Source organism: Rhodamnia argentea, chromosome 5 (assembly GCF_020921035.1).
Source record: "Rhodamnia argentea isolate NSW1041297 chromosome 5, ASM2092103v1, whole genome shotgun sequence".
NCBI classification, from domain to species: domain Eukaryota; kingdom Viridiplantae; phylum Streptophyta; class Magnoliopsida; order Myrtales; family Myrtaceae; genus Rhodamnia; species Rhodamnia argentea.
Genome location: NC_063154.1, coordinates 1,127,713 through 1,144,046, shown reverse-complemented (window position 1 = coordinate 1,144,046; position 16,334 = coordinate 1,127,713). Strand labels below are relative to the sequence as shown.

Below are 16,334 nucleotides of genomic sequence, written 5' to 3'. Positions count from 1 at the left end.
AGTCCTTTAGCCCAAAGTACTTCTAGTCCAAAATTAGGTACTTTGGGCTAAAAGACTTTTGCGAAATGCAACTAATTTTTTTATTATTTTAATTTTGTCACTTTCACTTGCCGTCGCCGCCCACCGCCATTGCCCATTGGCTGCCCGCCTCTGGTCGTCGGTTGCTGGTCGTGGCCGCCAGCCGCCGATCACTCCCGCCTTTTTTTCAAAAAAAAAAAATATTTTACAAAGTTCACTTTTCACCAAACAACATTTATGTCAAAGTTGCTTTCCAATTGTGTTTTTAAAATACACTTTACCAAACACTACTTACATTTTGAAAAAGGCCTTCAGCCCAAAAATATTTGCATTTTTTCAAAATCCCTTAGCCAAATGTTGAACCAAACAGGGCCATAGACACCGACCTCTTCACTCTCCCAAAGACACAAGCACACAAAATACACAAGAAAGAAAAAGTGACAAAGCCAGATTCGAGGTAACTTTGTTTGTGGCGGTGGTTTTGGCCATGGCAGCCGGTAGCGCGGTGGCTCAAGAAGGCCGAACCGACCCGGGCCTCTTAAAAGAGTGCGGGCCGTTCGTCCCGAAGGGACAACCGCGGGCGCCGCCCTCGAGACACTGCTGCGAAGCGCTTGTAAAAGCTGACGTAACGTCCGTATGCACGTGTCATACGGACTTTCCCACAAGATGGAGATGCATCTCGACATGGCAAACGTAGTGTACGTCGCCAAATACTGCAGCAACCCGTTTGGCCACGGCCTGCAATGCGGAGGTAAAGAAATAACTCGTTTTCTCTAGCTTATTCAAATTCAAGAACTTATTTAGTAACCTTATCGTTAATTTGATAACTATTTGTGGGTTATACAATCCCATAAAGTCCCCGGATGTTGAAGGGCAAGGTCACACGTGGGGCGAAAACACCAAGAATAATCTTGCCCGTTTTCATTTTCAATGTAATACTTGACAACAATATATGGGAATAAAGGTTTACCATCTGGTTAATTGTCAATGGTTGACTTACGTTTTTCGTTTACAATTTCGTGATTCAAGTACTTCCTCCCCTTTTTGGACCAAAAAAAAAAAAAAAAAGTACTTCCTCCCCTTCTACTTTGCTCGATATTCCCGAAGAGCAAGCGCCAACTCGTACAATCACACGTCCCAGGTGGAACTCCCTCCACCTGCAAATACGACTCCTCCATTAAAGGCCTTCACTTCAAATTTTCTAAATCAGTGGGGGCATTTGCTTTCATGAAACTCATCCTTCTTCCGTCATATTGGAGAAAATGCTATCAATATGACCACGAGCTGAGCGTTGTTTGCACGATTCAAGGATGAAGAACATAATTCAAGACGTGCACCAAGGAAATAAAGCCAGCATAGGATCGCAAGAATTCTTCAGACCATATCTCAAGGAGGTTATTCCCGGTTGCGCGAAAATAAGATCATCCGAAAAACACATGAAAACCGTATTATTCCACTGATATTCCTCGCATAGAAAGAATAAAACAAGTGTTCTGTCTTGCGAAAGCGGTGGATTACTCATGAGCTCCAACCTATACTTTGATGTTAAATTGGCTGCAAATGTCATCAATTATTCTCCGGACCTGGCAATATCAAGATAGAAGCATCGACCGATAGCTTGACATTAATGATAGACTCAATGGAAAAGTACCACATTTGTGGAGCCAGAAATTAAGAAAATAACCTGTGTTTGGCAAGAGCCGAAAATTTGTGTGCAAAAGTATATTTGAATGTGAAGTTTCCTCAACACGACCAACCACTTGGAATCATCTGATACATTCTACTAACGTTTGACTACTTTTGTACAGTTAGTCCCATGAGAATCCATCACCTCACAAAATAAAGTATCCCATCCATCACCGCACCATATAAAGTATCCCATTGACTGCACATACTGAAAATGATGGAAACAACACTGTTGACAGACTGTAAGAACCCCAGAAGTTGCTCGAATTGCCATCAAAATAAATGTTAATATGCATCTACCAAAGTAATAGACATGCAAAATCCTACTAAAGAAAATGGTAGAGCAAAATGCATGGTACGAACTTGCCAAACAGGAGAGAGGAAGACAGTGAGGAGAATCAAACTTGAAACTTACTGACCAGCGAGTAACAAATTGCTCTTGATCATCTAATATTAAGATTACTTCATATGCATCTTGAAATCTCTCTTCGAAATTCAGAGGCGGTTTGCTTAAAACATTCATACGAGAAAATATTTGGTAGGCTAGTTTTGCCAAGTCATCAATGAGACACTCCATACGGAGGAAATGGACACGTGTCCATTGCGGGTCCCACCCGTTAGTAAATTTCCAAAAGCCCTCTAACCAATGGTGGTTCATAGAAGATAAGCGGGCAACAATAACCACATGCAGTTGCTTTCGGCGTGCTCCCACAACTCTAAAGGATGGATAACGATACGGAATTGCTATTTTTGCTTATGAGACCAACTACCTTAAGATGGCTAGGATTCTGCGAGGGTCTTGTTTAGATCTTGACTTGTGTTTGCGGGCAGCTAATGAACTCATCAAGTCAACAATGTTTTTCTGCTGAGGTCTACGTAGCACAACCAGTGGCAGTCATTACAAGAAAAGTAGGATTAGGAACTACTGAACACAAAAACTGCGGTGGTACAACCTGTGCAACCATTGCAGCGACCGTTAAATTTGTAATAGTGGTACGTTTATTTTAACTAAAATCTCATGATCAAATCATTTTCAAGGAAAACGGTTAATTTTTAGCTCGTTGTTCAAGGAAAACACTATTTTGTATATCACATAGTTTTCCCCTCATCTAAATACCATAAAGACAAAATAATTTTCCGGAAATTATTTTCCTTCAAACAAACGGACCCTAAGTATATGACAGTGAAAAACCCAAGAGAGTTAACATGGACCACAAGCTGCAAAGATACAAAGTAAAACACCATTTTTCTAATGTAACTTTCACTGCAGTCCTGCCAATTCGGCCTGCTACTTGGTTGCATCAAGTTCGCGTTTTGTCTTGCTGCACAGACTACGAAGGATTGACGAGGAAACCGACACTTTCTAGGAGATAAAGTGTGTGCAGTGACGTGGGCTTGAGATACAAGTAATGCAAAACAATTTACAGTTGAGGTGAAGACTTGACTATAGTCAGATGGATGAAAAAGATGCAAAATGGATTACCACCGTGTTTGAATTCCCTTTCATTCTTTAGAACTTAAAACTAACCTGTGCGCTCCAGAGCATCTATTGATCTTGGAACAGGTGGTCCCGTAGATAAATCTTCTGAAACATAACTCTGCGAACTCATATTTAGCTCCAAACAAGCAAGCCATGCCATCATTTTAGCATTTGACCAAGACATGAGAGACTTAAGAGGCAGATGTCTCGCCTTCAGCTATGTCAGCTCTCAGTTTCCAGGGACCAGTCCTTAGTGAAAACTTCAAGATGCTAGGTTGTGAAACCGAGTCAAAGCCGAGTTCCAGATTTAGATCGACCCCACAGCATGTCGTGTCCAACAGCTATGCCACATGTTAACGAACATTCAATTGATCACTATCCAACAAAGTAGGCATACTCCTGCCCTCGAGAGCACTTGACTAAAATTCATATTAATGTCCTAATGCCCAAAGCGTTACTACAAAAAGTTTTTTTTCATTCACAATGTCCCCTTTTTTCCCGGTGTAGATGCGCTGAGCAGCATCATATCGTCAAGGTTTAAGAGGTAACAAAAATCAATCACCCCATACCAATCGGAAGATGTTTTTACTGGCAAGCTTGCTGACAACATTGTTGGTCTGCTTCATTAGCATTTCCTCTTGGGCACATAGGTCACCATCCTTCCCAAATATGGAACAGACAAGTAATCAGGATTATAGTGAAAGAAAACATATCAAAGAACTGTTCTGTTTCAATTGCATGAGGAGAACATTGCTTCAATCACATGAGATGCTATGTCACTCTTTGCATGTTTTGCATTTAGAGAAGCCAACTCTATCACGAAAAAAAGCCAAGAACTGTGCACTCATTGGACAGAATAGACATGGGCAAGAGATAGACTGGTTGGCAACATGTCAAGCACAGGAACCAATGCATCATAGGACCAGAAGTGTCGAAGAAATGCAGGAATGGCTATGGAAGCTTCTTCAGTCCTACAATGGTAACTGTGACCTTTGAACTATCATATCCTATTCCTGTCATACAAGTTAATATAGTTTTTATCTGCGCTTTCTAAACTATATAACTTGAAGATTATTAACATGTTTTACACAGGCGAGAGCTGCCATTCTTGTAAATCATGTATTATTATTTTCACAATGTGAATCCGAAATAACTTCTCATACATCAGCACTCACCAGAAGAGCATAGGCACGGGCAAGAGAGAGAAGTGTTGGGTACATGTCAATAACAGCTATAGCAGCTTCTTCAGTCACTTGTGGAACCTGAACACACAATCTCACATAATTTGATCATCCAATTGTGGCAGATTTTATCAACAATTCCAGCCATTAGACATAAGAATCATTAGGACACTGGACACCCAAATCCACTATTAATACTTCAAAGAGTTTCTCGGTCAAAAAAAGAACATGTTTAGGAAAAGCAGATTCCAGAGTAAAGGTCATAGAGCTCAACATTTATCCGGAAAGATAATAATCTGATAGAAGGAAAGAGAAACACAATTCCATCCAAAAAACCTAAATATAACTCCCGAGCAACAGAAAGATCTCCCTTAATTGTTAACAGAAACTTCGTAGTAATATTTCAACGTTTTAAAATATAACCAAATCTATCACTTACTATGAAAAGAGCAAGTACCTGCATGAGTTGGATCGCAAAGACATCACTCACAGTCATTTTCTCCACATCTTGGCATCTTTTTATAAATTCATCGAAAGGTGGGCAAACCCCAGTGCATTTGGACTGGTCACGTTGCAATTGTAATGTGTAATAATGAATAATCGCTTGAGTCAGATGACCATAGTTCTTAAGTGTACCAGCTAGACCGCTTGTTCTCTGCACGTCAAAACCCTCCAGAATTTCTGTCGTGAAACAACTGCGTGTGATAAAATTACTTACAGTTTAAGAAAAACTCATTATTAACTGATCGGACAATAAGTCATCAATACAAGAATAGGAAACCTGCAGTAGGAAAGCGCCAAAAAAAAGAACATCCTCCACATAATGAAAATCCACTAAACCAGCAATTACACCAAGCTCACAATAGTTGCACAGAAATTTCTTATATATTATACAGAAAAATCACATATCATATGCCCCAGGCATCTATGCAACTGTATTATTTTACTTCACAAGGAAATTGGCAAATGATTATATCACAGAACTTTTCACTCATTTCGAGAACTTTCCATCTTGCAAACTTGTCTGCATATAAAGGATTTCGCAATTTGTAAATAAGATGCAAGGAAACTACATTTATCCATGCCCTAGAAACTTCAGGGAAAACAACAAAATAAAAGAAGGAAATCTAAGAGGCATTTCACAACCGTTCTGCTCCACTTTGTCATTCCTTAGTCTATCCTTATCTTCTTCATCGTGCATTCTCTTAAAATCTATCCTTCCCTTTTTCCCACTTTCTAGTCTATCATTACTTACGCTGTCTTGATGCTTTCGGCAGCTTCACAATGATTTGGATCACCTTCCACAAGGTAAATCAGCTTCTTGAGCCCACACCTCTAAAACATATGTAAGACCCAGTGTCAGTTTAACCATCGATGATCACATCAAAAAGCAAATACACAGTACACGCCAATGGGATTATCATCTGATTTTGAAGCTAGGATTTCATCAGTTTCCTCCAACAGAACAGAAACATGGTGGGTCACACCTATACTGGACGTCAGGTAAATTCGGAGGGAACCTAAGTTCTCTTACTAAGCTTTGCTCTCCTGCTTATTTTAATCACATTAGCTGATCAACTTTGGTGAGAAATTCTTTACAGTTTTTACAAACAATTGATACCAATATCAATAGCAAAAAATTTTCTCCTATGAACACTGGACAGCATCTGTTTGTCCTAATTGCTTCTACATGTCAAAACATGAAAGAATGCTTTGCCTACACTGCCAAGTCACCAAATCAAGATAAGACAAGGAATTCGAGGTAACTTCACGCCACATAGTGAAAATTTTGGTAAAAGACCGTCAAAACAACCTAAGAAATGACAACTCTGCAGGTGACTATCAGTGACATTATTAGACAGGAAAAACAAATTATAACATGCAAATGCACAGCTAAAAATTCAGTCAGGGATTTACACGGTTACTTGATGATTTAAATAACTGAAACTGTAAGTACCAGAAGCTTCAATTTCTGATCCTTATAGCGATTATCTCTGATAGAAGAACGCAAATCCTCAACCTTCTTTCTCTCTACTATAAAATCAAGAACATATTCAGAATCATTATATTTATGACGAGCTATCCAGATTCCGTCTCCTACTGGCAGCCGCCTGACCTGCAAATAATTTTGGTGAAAGCAATACAAGGGCAGTCAGACAAGTTCAAGAGCACGGACCTGTTAAACTATCCAATATCGCTTGCCAATGGAATCTATCTAGGCCTCATGCATGTAGTCTCCCTCCACCTAATAGCTTAAATTTTTGGATTGGACTCTTTCACAGCATTTACACAAAATATAAGACGTTATCATTGGCACACTTTTTTTACTCATTGTGTTGATATTCCTGAAGAACAAGCACTAACTCATACTATCACACATCACAGGTGGAACGCCCTTCATCTGCACAATATGACTCCTACATGAAAGGCCTTCACTTCAATTTTTCTAAAGCATTGGGGCAGACTATACTATCAATATGACCACTAGTTGAGTGTTGTTTGCACAATTCCAAGATCAAGAACATAATTTCAGACATGCACCATGGAAATAAAGCCAGCAGAAGAGGTTATTCCTGATTGCACATAAATGAGATCATCCAAAAAAAAACACATGAAAACCATATTATTCTACCGACAAACCTCACAAATAAAGAGTACAAAGTGTTTCTCTTGCGAAAGCGGCTGTTTACTCATGAGCACCAACCTCTACTTTGATGCTAAATTGGCTGCAAATGTTGTCAATTATTCTCTGAGAACGTGACCTGGCAATATTACGATAGCACATCAATCAATAGCCTAACATTAATGATAGACCCAATGGAAAAGTACCACATTTTGAAGCCAGAAATTGAGAAAATAACTTATGTTTGGCAAGAGCAGAAAATTTGTGTGCAAAAGTATATTTCGGTGTGAAATTTCCTCAACACAACCAACCACTGGGAATTATCTGATAGATTCTACTAATGGTGACTACTTTTGGACAACTCATACTATAAGAATCCATCATCTCACCAAATAAAGTATTCCATATGCTGCAAATATAGAAATTCACGGAAACAACACTGTTAACCAACTCTAAGAACCCCAGAAGTTGCTCAAAATGCCATCAAAATAAATGTTAATATGCATCTACCAAAATAATAGACACGTAAAATCCTTTAAAAAAAGCAAAGCAAAATGCATAGCAACAAGCTTGCCAAAGAGGAGAGGGCACGATAAATAGGAGAATCAAACTCAAAACTTACTGACCCGCGAGTAGCAAACTGCTCTCGGTCATCCAATATTAAGATCACTTCATATACATCCTGAAACCTCTCTCCGAAATTCAGAGGCGGCTTGCTTAAAACATTCATACCGCCCTCCAAACTTACAAAGCCTGATCCACTCGCCGGATAATCCTAAGAATTCAGGTGCAAAAGAAAATAAAAATTTGTATCACCACCAACTGACCTACAAATATTTGTGGGAAAATATATCCAATCAAAAGTGCTAAACCTGACATCTTATATTGATGGAGACGCAAAAGAGGGATAAACAAATAAAAAGTTGCAACAACCTTGCAGTATCATTCTCATCTTAGAAACCTAAAAAAGAACGTCAGATATTTAACTCAACTAATATAGGTCCTGTCCTTATCATGGTATCACAAAAAATAGAAACGAAGCATATCGGAGACCCAGACCAAGGGTGGGTCAACATCATTTGGTAAAAGGGAATACACGAAGAGAAGTAATTTCTCTAGAATTTTTTTTGAAAATACAATCATAGATTGCAAATTCATGAAAAGATGTGATTCTATTACCCAGTACAAACATACATTTGAGGAGCAAGGTTTCACGGTAAAAGAGCTCTGTGATGCATTAGTGAAGGTGTATTTTGTCTTGGTTAGGTCATCACAGACAAGCTCCTCCCTTGTACTCTGACTTCCTTCAATGTATACTTGACCTGATTTTAGAAAAACAAGAAATTCAACACTAAGAATGTTCATAATCCAGAACTGTATGGCGATATATGTGGTAAATCATTAAAATTATCATCAGTGTAATTTCAGAGAAAGTGATTACCATGTGCCACTGCAGATCTGGTTGAAGTTGAACAACGTTTCATGGAAAATGTGGTTGAGATGGAACAACCGTACACTTGATCCTCTTTGAGTTGACATAGAATTGCTGGCCATAGAGCTGAAATATCGCTCCCATCAGAAGTTTTTGAAACTTCAGCAACAGCATGAAGAACTTGCTCCTTCGCATATCCCATGCCCAAAAACTGGAGGATGAAAATACAATATTACATATTCGACAAAAATGTGAAGCTTCCATCTGCAAACAATGCTACCTTCATACTATAAAGGTCGTTTTTATAATTCGGGGATTCACAACAGTGTGGGCATCGACTTCAGCAAAATGAGAATGTCTCCTCACCTCATGTCGTGAATGACATTGTTCATGAGAATAATGTATGAACAGTTTTTTGGTCATTTTACAGCCTTGTCTATAACACAGCTTCTCCAACTAAAATGTTGGAGGACATGGAAATTTTTTTTTCCAATTTCGTCATTACAGACACAAGATCGACAATTTTCATAGAAAGTACATGGCTGAACTGCCATCCCATACCAAGAACATGAAGACAAGCACTCACTTAGTAAGACCATTCAAGCCAAAGTCACCATACGTTGCATTCTACATCATAAGTGTAAAAGGAGATACAACTACACAGACCCATAAACATCCCAAGGAGACAAAAATTTGCAGTAATAGCATGAGTAAGGTTTTGACAGTACCTAGAAAATTCTCACTCTCAACAAATTTGAAAAACATTAAAAAAAAAAAAAAAAATACGAGAGCACCGCATTTCAGGTACGTCATAGCAAGAAGTCAAAACAAATCTAGAACTAATAAATCACCATGAAAAAGCCCAAGAGCAGCTCAAAATTAATTGATGACCGCTGAATGATCAACAGCTGAAAGACCATATGCATGAACTGTTTGTGCATGTGCTCGTTCATCGTGGCATCTGACATATGTCCACTCTGTAATTTACTTAAATTAAGCAATATTAAGAAGAAATAATTTACTCTCTCAAGAGTTTGAGGGGGAATATCAGGTGGGTTTTGCCGCTTTCTCCCGCAAATAGGTTGGACTGTCAAATCTTCAGAAGATTCAAGGCTCGCAGTCTCCAGATTCACCCCTTTGACCATGTCCAGGTCAAGAGATCCTTCGTCGGAGTGAGCTGACTCCGCCAAACCAGACCTCAGCAGACAGTCTCGTGCGGCATCCTTGCCTTCCTGAGAAAGCATGTATCTGTTTATGGACAAACTCTCATCAACCACTGAGCCAAACACAAAGCTATCACATGATAAATATCTGGCCAGATTTGGATCCCTCAACTAATTAATTAACCGTCTGGCAGGCTACTAACAGACGAATGAGAGAACATGATCTGCAAAGTCATTAATCTAGATGCTTCTACATCTATCTGTTTAGGAGTTACTCCAATCAATGAAAATAGCAGATTCTCATTTCAACTAGTGCACCTTCATCTATATTTCTTACTCAATGAAATGCAATTTTTTATAAAAAGTAAGATGCCTTAGCCATTGTGGACATAGGCAGTCATTCAAGTATACTTTTCACCTGGTTGCTCTATGGTTGAATAATCACTAGTATCAGAAATTGACTACATTTACATAGTCCACTGGAAACAGAAGCACCAAAATCCCCATCATCATTTCATTTCAACAACAAAGATAGCTTTGAATGGTTAATAGCAGATTGAATTTTACTAATCATTCAAATATAAATGTGCTGAGAAGTTACACATGGGACTGCAATGAAGGATAGATCATCCAACATTCTAAAAGGCTGCAAACCAATAAAAGAAAGTACAAGAATAAACAGATCTTTGCAAAAGACATAATGAAATTGCAAAACAAAAGAAGTGCTATACTTTGCTGGAGAGCTAGATTTCATAACTAATCCCTTTGTTATTAGTGTCTTCATGCAGCTCCATCCACTGTACCATTCCCTTGGAGAACTTCCAAATTGACCAGGTTTCCCTTTTCCTTTTTCTGGACTAAGAATAGAGTGATGTGGTTACAGAATGAACTGTTAACTCCCAATTCATAGAAAAAGGAAATTTGATGAACAAATGACCTACACAATTGGTACCCGAGAAAGTCCACTAGCTTCAGCTGCATCAATAAGTTCTTGCTTGCGCATGTATTCATTCCCATTTGAGGTTCCCCTGAAGAATAACCAACTTACAAATTAAATTTGCAGTCACTACAAACATAAAGCTGAGAAGACAAGATATTCTCTACCTATAAAGAGTAATCAGCAATGTGTAGGCAACGGAATTCTTTTTCGGAAGATAACGCTTGGTTGCTTTGGCATTCTTACCTGCGACAAAAAGATCTTACTCATTTCTTGGAGATAACCAATGAATTCAACATCTCGATCGACATAAATCACTTTTGATCACTATGCTAAGTAAAATATAGAGTTTTAGTACAAGAAGAATGCATTCAGACTACCCAGACGATGCCAATATATGGACAGCTCAGTTCCTAATGAGAATTGCTACATCTTACAGCGACACATAACTTCAAGTAACATTACACTGCACTTTAAGATTGAAACGAGAAGAAAATGAGTCGAGAACAAATCTGCCATAAAATCAGAAATAGAAGGAACTGATAGTACCCTTGGTCGTCAAGTCTTCATTTTCAGAATTGGGCGAATCATTCTCAAAATATCGTCGCACGAGCTTCAGAATCCACTTCCCAACGCCCCTGATTCAAAATGCCCACATTAAATGCACAAGTAAACATCGCACTCGAACTTTCGAACGTATTTACAATGTCCAGGATGCTTCGGTAAGGTGATTCTATCACAATTGAGACTCTCCGAGAGATGTGAAAACTCACTTCAATTGGGACAACTCTTTGAGGGAGTTTATCGGCGACTGGGACTGGGAAATATTGTGAATCGCCCTGGCAAGAGTGGCCTCTACATTCTCCGACAAGCCCTTGGGGGCCTGCGAGAGCTCAAGCTTCTTCTGCAACATGAAATGTACGAGTCCTTCGTTCGACGGACACACAGCTCCGGTCTGGTCCTCCATTCGAGAGGTCCCCGCAGCATTCGACGACGACGACGGGTATTCCGATTTTCCGATCGGCGTTGCGAAGAGGAGCTCTTCGTGACGAGGACGCTCTCTCGCTTGGCCTGAGAAAGAGTCGAAGAGAAATAGCGGTTAATTCGAAAAGATTGAAAGGCCTCCTCACTTCTCTTCTCTACCCAGTGACTCTGGGTCGGGTCTATTCGGGTTTCGCGAATCTGGAATCGGGATGGATCTGCGGACTCGGGTCAGGGTCGACGGGTCGAAATCAGGTTATAATTGGACCCGTTGCCAGGTTAATTAAAACTTCAGAGGAACTAAACCACTAAAACTCATTGGGCCCAAAAAATGTCTAATTCCATCGTTTTATTGGCTACATCCACGTCCTAACAAAGTAGAATGACAAAAACACCCAAACATTCTGACTAGAGCTTGAACTAATGATGGGCGGAATGCGCGAATCATTTTACAACAAACCATTTCAAGGAGATCTGTATCTAAGAATTGATCCATTTTTTGCCTATTTTTTTCACTCATCTTAAATCTATGTGGAAAATTTATGATCTCCTTTAAAAGCTGTCTTTTGAATACTCGAATTATTTATAGGTCCACTTTCCCCACTAGCACCACGTTTTGTTCATCACAATACCACAGCTATATCACGTCGTCACGTGCAAATTGGCTGACCAAATCGCCGTGACCAACACTATTATTTTCGCCCCAGGCCACAAGTCACTAGTTACCCTAATTGGGTTTTCAATGGATTTCGATATATTCTTTCACTCTCCTCCATCTCTCCCTCTCTTTACTTGCACCGCCCTATGCTCGGTATTGCAAGTTATCGCCAAGACCTCACTCCTAGGTCGATCTGATATTAATCACCTCAATCAGCCTCAATTCTAGTGAGCATGATGGCATGCGCTTGGAGCTAAAAGCGGCGAAGGGCGGTGGCCGTGGGCAGAGGCATATGCCCTTGCGAGCTGGGGTAGAGGCAACCGTCGAATGATGTATGACGGCAATACTGTGTGAAGGCTAACAATGGCTGCGTCATGCTATTGAGAGGCTAGTCCGAGCGGGTCGAGTGATAGAGAAAGAGGTGAAGGACTCACGAGAGTACTTTTGTCACCTCATTTTTATGGTGTGTACCGAGCTAACTGGGGGTGAAATTTATGTCACCTATAGTTTTGTAGAGTATTGATGTGGAGTAGAAAATTTCTAAGGGTACATTTGTTTTAATGAAATGTTTTATGGGACATAATTTTCCGTACTTTCACTCGTTTGATTCGCTGAAAATAACTTAGTCAACGTAAAACACCTTCCAATCAACAAAAAATTTATGCATAAAATTAGAAAAATGAATTCTTAAATCTAAAAAAGTGAAAACACTTCCTGAAATTGCTCTTCTCAAATTTTTAATATTTTATCATTTTATAATATTTTTATAGTTAATACGTTCTATATTTTATATGTTATTTACTTAATGAAATATAACTTTTTGTCTTTTATTTGTTCTTTTTTTCTTTTTCCTTTTTTTTTACTCCGCCGATCGCCGGGCCTCGACGACGGCCGGAAGCCGGCAAGCTCGAGGCTTGCTAGTGGGTGCCGCCGGTCAATCGCGATGGTGGGAGGTAGAAAAAGGAAAATAAAAGGAAATAAAAAAATTAAAAATTAAAAATAAAATGTAATATAAAAAAACAAAAAATTGAAAGATTCTATTTTTTTTGTTTGATTCAAATAAAATTATGAGATTGAAATTATTTTTCACATCAAACAAAGAAATAATATATTTTTTTATTTTTAATAATTAAAAAATATTATTATTTTTAAAAGAATTTGAAAATTTTAAAAATGAAGTAGAAATTTTTCAGCCACCGACAATAATTTTTCATAGAAGATATTGTGTTAAAAGTATATCAGAAGTAAAAATTTTCAACCGTTGCCAAATGAATTTCTTTAATGAAAAATCAACTTTTGGGGCTGAAGTAGAAAAATCAACTTCTACTTACGAGTAGAAATAGAAAAATCAACTTATGGCCAGAAGTTGATTTATGAAGTAGGAGTATTGCCATGCGCGCCCTAAAAAGGTGAAAACACTTTTCAAAATTGTTTGTCTCTAATTTTTTAATATCTTATATTATTTTTATATTTAACATATTTTATATTTATATGTAATAAATTCTACGAAATATAAATTTTTGTCTTTTATTTGTTCTTATTTTCTTATTTTCTTGCTCCGTCGATTGCCGACCCTTGGCGACTACCGAAGGCCGACAAGCTTGAGGCTAGTCGGTGGCCCTCGCCAATCAGTCACGGTGGAGGGAGGAAGAAAAATAAAAATAATAAGAAAGAAAAAAATTACAAAAAGTAATATAACATAATGTAAAAACAAAAAAATTACTTCAAGCTCCTAATTTGTGTTTTTTTCTAAGTTGTATGTATAATATATGTGTGTGTGTGTGCGCGCGCACGCGCGCTTCCGATGCTCTATTTCGATTATTAAGGTGTGTTATTGCAGCTTAACCTGAAGCTTAAAAGGAAAAAAGTAATTATTTATTTTTTGTCAAAGTTTAATATATTAGTTAAGTCCAAAGATGTTTTGCAAAAAATATATGCGACTAATTTAGAAAAAAATTCGAAGTGTATGAGTGGCGAGATTTTGAATAAAAAAACGAAATGTAAAAATCAATTTAGATTAGGCTCTAATTTCGGTTTCTTAAGGCATGTTTGGTAACGTTTACGTTCTGATTCCGTTCGTCGGAACAAAAAAGAATCAGAAGCATGTTTGGTAACGCAAATGATTTTGATTTTGATTCGTCGGAACAAAAAAGAATCATAAGCATATTTGGTAATGTAAATGATTTTGATTTTGATTCTGCTCCCGAAAATACTTTTGGACAAAAAATAAGAACAAAAAAAAGTTAGTTCTAAAAAAAAAGAACACATTTGAGAATAAAAAAGGCAACGATAGTCTTCTCTCACTTTTGTCGGGCGCCCGCGAGGCGTGGGCCGGGTCAACCTAACCCAGTCCGAATAAATTTTTTAATAAAAATTTAGAAAATTAATAAAAAAAATTAAAAATCCAAAAAAAGGAAAATTCTAAAAAAATTCTAAAAAATTGAAAAAAATTAGAAAAACCTCCAAAATTTTCAAAAAAAAAATCTCAAAAATTAGGAGAATGGTCATTTCAACTGGCCAATCCTATTTTTGACAATTTTGCCTTCGGATTTCTCTCGAATGATGATTTTTCTCCTCATGAGCAAATCATTTCGAAAAGTCCCGAAAATTCCCAAAAAAACCTCAAAAAGTAGGAAATGGGCCCATTCAACTAGACAATCCTATTTTTGGTGATTTTGCCTTTCGATTTTTTCTAAGCTCTGCTTGATTTGTTGCCGCATGCATCAATGACCATCTACATGGTATTCAAGGGTAAAACCGAGCCACTTATATGGCGGATATGAAATTTATTCATTTTGACTAATAAAAGATAATCATAGTCACATCTTTCATCATTGGCATATGCATAGCCTCAAGCATGGAAAAATAACAATTTTAGCGTATTATCCTTCTAAGGAACAAATTTGAAGCATCCTTATTTTGGCCAAAAAGATGTTATGGTGTAAGAGGATCGCAAATGTGGGGTCTAAGGAAAGTCATCAAATGTGATTATGTAATTATTTGATAATTTTCTCATAACAAAAATTTTATGCAGCTACCAAACGCGTTCCGATTCTTTAAAACTCATCAAGGTAACAGAATTAAAAAAAAAAAAATGATTCTAATCCAAATCACTTTTTTGGAAACAGAAATGTCATCAAACAGACCATTAGTCTATGTGAAATGAGTGAAGTTAGAGGTTTCTGTGTGGTTAGCTTCTGCTGATTGATCTGATTCTGCACAAGCCAAAAGCATATAGACATTTCCTTTATAATGTACTCAAACAAGAAACAGGGGAGTGCAAGGTACATCCACCTGCTTTTACTACCTCTGGTTTCTTGTTCTTTGTGCAATTGAAATCATTTCATTGACATGGGTTTGGAATTCTTTTGATGGACTTGGCAGGGCCTGTTGTGGAAATCATCCTTGGCCTTTCTTGCTTTGGATGCTTGTATCTTTTCTTCTTGAAGATTTTAATCATTAACGAGATTGTTCCTCGTAATGTGTTTAGTATCTTTGTCCATGACCTATGCATACAAAGAACAAAGTGCCTTGGCGACTCAAAACAGGTGTCTGCTGCTGGAAATGGCTCAGGAAGGGGGGTATTCGTCAATGAGCGTCGGCTCTTTTACGTGGACGTGTGTAAAGGTCCTTTTAATAACCCATGTTAGATGGAGAGATTAGTTTTTGAGTTGTTTCGAGATCTTAACAAGCGGCATTGTCAAAGCTGCTGATATTGGCGGATGTCTTTCTTGGGAACTTTTTCCTTTGTTATCTCCTTCTGCTCATGACGAGAAACTCTTTCACGATACCAGTTGGATTCTCCAGGTGAACTTCGATGTTTGTTTTGTATGCTTCACCTAGCCAACAGTCAACAGTAAAACACTTCCACTGCTGCTGTAAAATCAATCCACTTTCTATTTAAGGCACACGGTTACTTTTGTTTATATGAACTTAGCCCATTGAAGATGTGTAGTTCAGTGGATCGACCAGAAGTTTTTCTTGTATTGTGGCCACAGGGTACACGGCAAAAGGCTACCGGTCCTCGATGTAGTGTTAAAAAGACATGAAGAAATCTTTTTTCCTCATTTGATTGGATTGACAATTGTTAAGTATAACATTTACTCCTTTCAAACTTTGTAATATTATCCAAGGATGTAGAGAAAGCTAGTATGTTGTATTTGGCCATGGCATGC

At 38.1% G+C, this 16,334-nt stretch overlaps 2 protein-coding genes and 1 long non-coding RNA gene across 6 annotated transcripts in view; 1 reads left to right on the top strand and 2 right to left on the bottom strand.

The window, feature by feature from the left end:
• LOC115742215 (scarecrow-like protein 3) overlaps positions 1 to 16,334 on the bottom strand; it is a 31,358-nt gene that overhangs the window by 9,864 nt on the left and 5,160 nt on the right. The window lies entirely within an intron of this gene.
• LOC125314969 lies at positions 1,738 to 16,127 on the top strand. Its single transcript, XR_007198307.1, has 4 exons — positions 1,738 to 1,755; positions 10,926 to 10,929; positions 15,336 to 15,443; positions 15,544 to 16,127. It is a non-coding gene; the product is annotated as an uncharacterized LOC125314969 (long non-coding RNA).
• On the bottom strand, positions 3,628 to 11,654 carry LOC115742214 (crossover junction endonuclease MUS81). 3 transcript variants are annotated; one of them, XM_030676352.2, is made up of 15 exons: positions 11,294 to 11,654; positions 11,070 to 11,158; positions 10,688 to 10,766; positions 10,525 to 10,611; positions 10,315 to 10,440; positions 9,443 to 9,668; positions 8,430 to 8,631; positions 8,168 to 8,310; positions 7,615 to 7,763; positions 7,070 to 7,127; positions 6,323 to 6,481; positions 5,621 to 5,700; positions 4,823 to 5,060; positions 4,360 to 4,446; positions 3,628 to 3,843 (listed from the first exon to the last, which is right to left on the bottom strand). In XM_030676352.2, exons 1-15 carry the CDS (start codon positions 11,485 to 11,487, stop codon positions 3,739 to 3,741), a joined length of 2,022 nt encoding a protein of 673 aa, XP_030532212.1. In that variant the 5' UTR covers positions 11,488 to 11,654; the 3' UTR covers positions 3,628 to 3,738. The 3 variants fall into 3 exon arrangements, with proteins under 3 accessions (XP_030532212.1, XP_048134489.1, XP_048134490.1); XM_048278532.1 differs by having other exon boundaries at positions 8,183 to 8,310; XM_048278533.1 differs by lacking the exons at positions 3,628 to 3,843; positions 4,360 to 4,446 and having other exon boundaries at positions 4,893 to 5,046.

Excerpts from the sequence above, each read along its gene's own strand:
- LOC115742214 (XM_030676352.2), bottom strand. The coding sequence starts at position 11,487 with ATGGAGGACCAGACCGGAGCTGTGTGTCCGTCGAACGAAGGACTCGTA. Across the intron at positions 8,632-9,442 it reads CCCCTCAAACTCTTGAGAGA|TTTTTGGGCATGGGATATGC; the intron begins GTAAATTATTTC and ends TTCATCCTCCAG. Across the intron at positions 5,701-6,322 it reads ATCAGAAATTGAAGCTTCTG|AGGTGTGGGCTCAAGAAGCT; the intron begins GTACTTACAGTT and ends CATATGTTTTAG.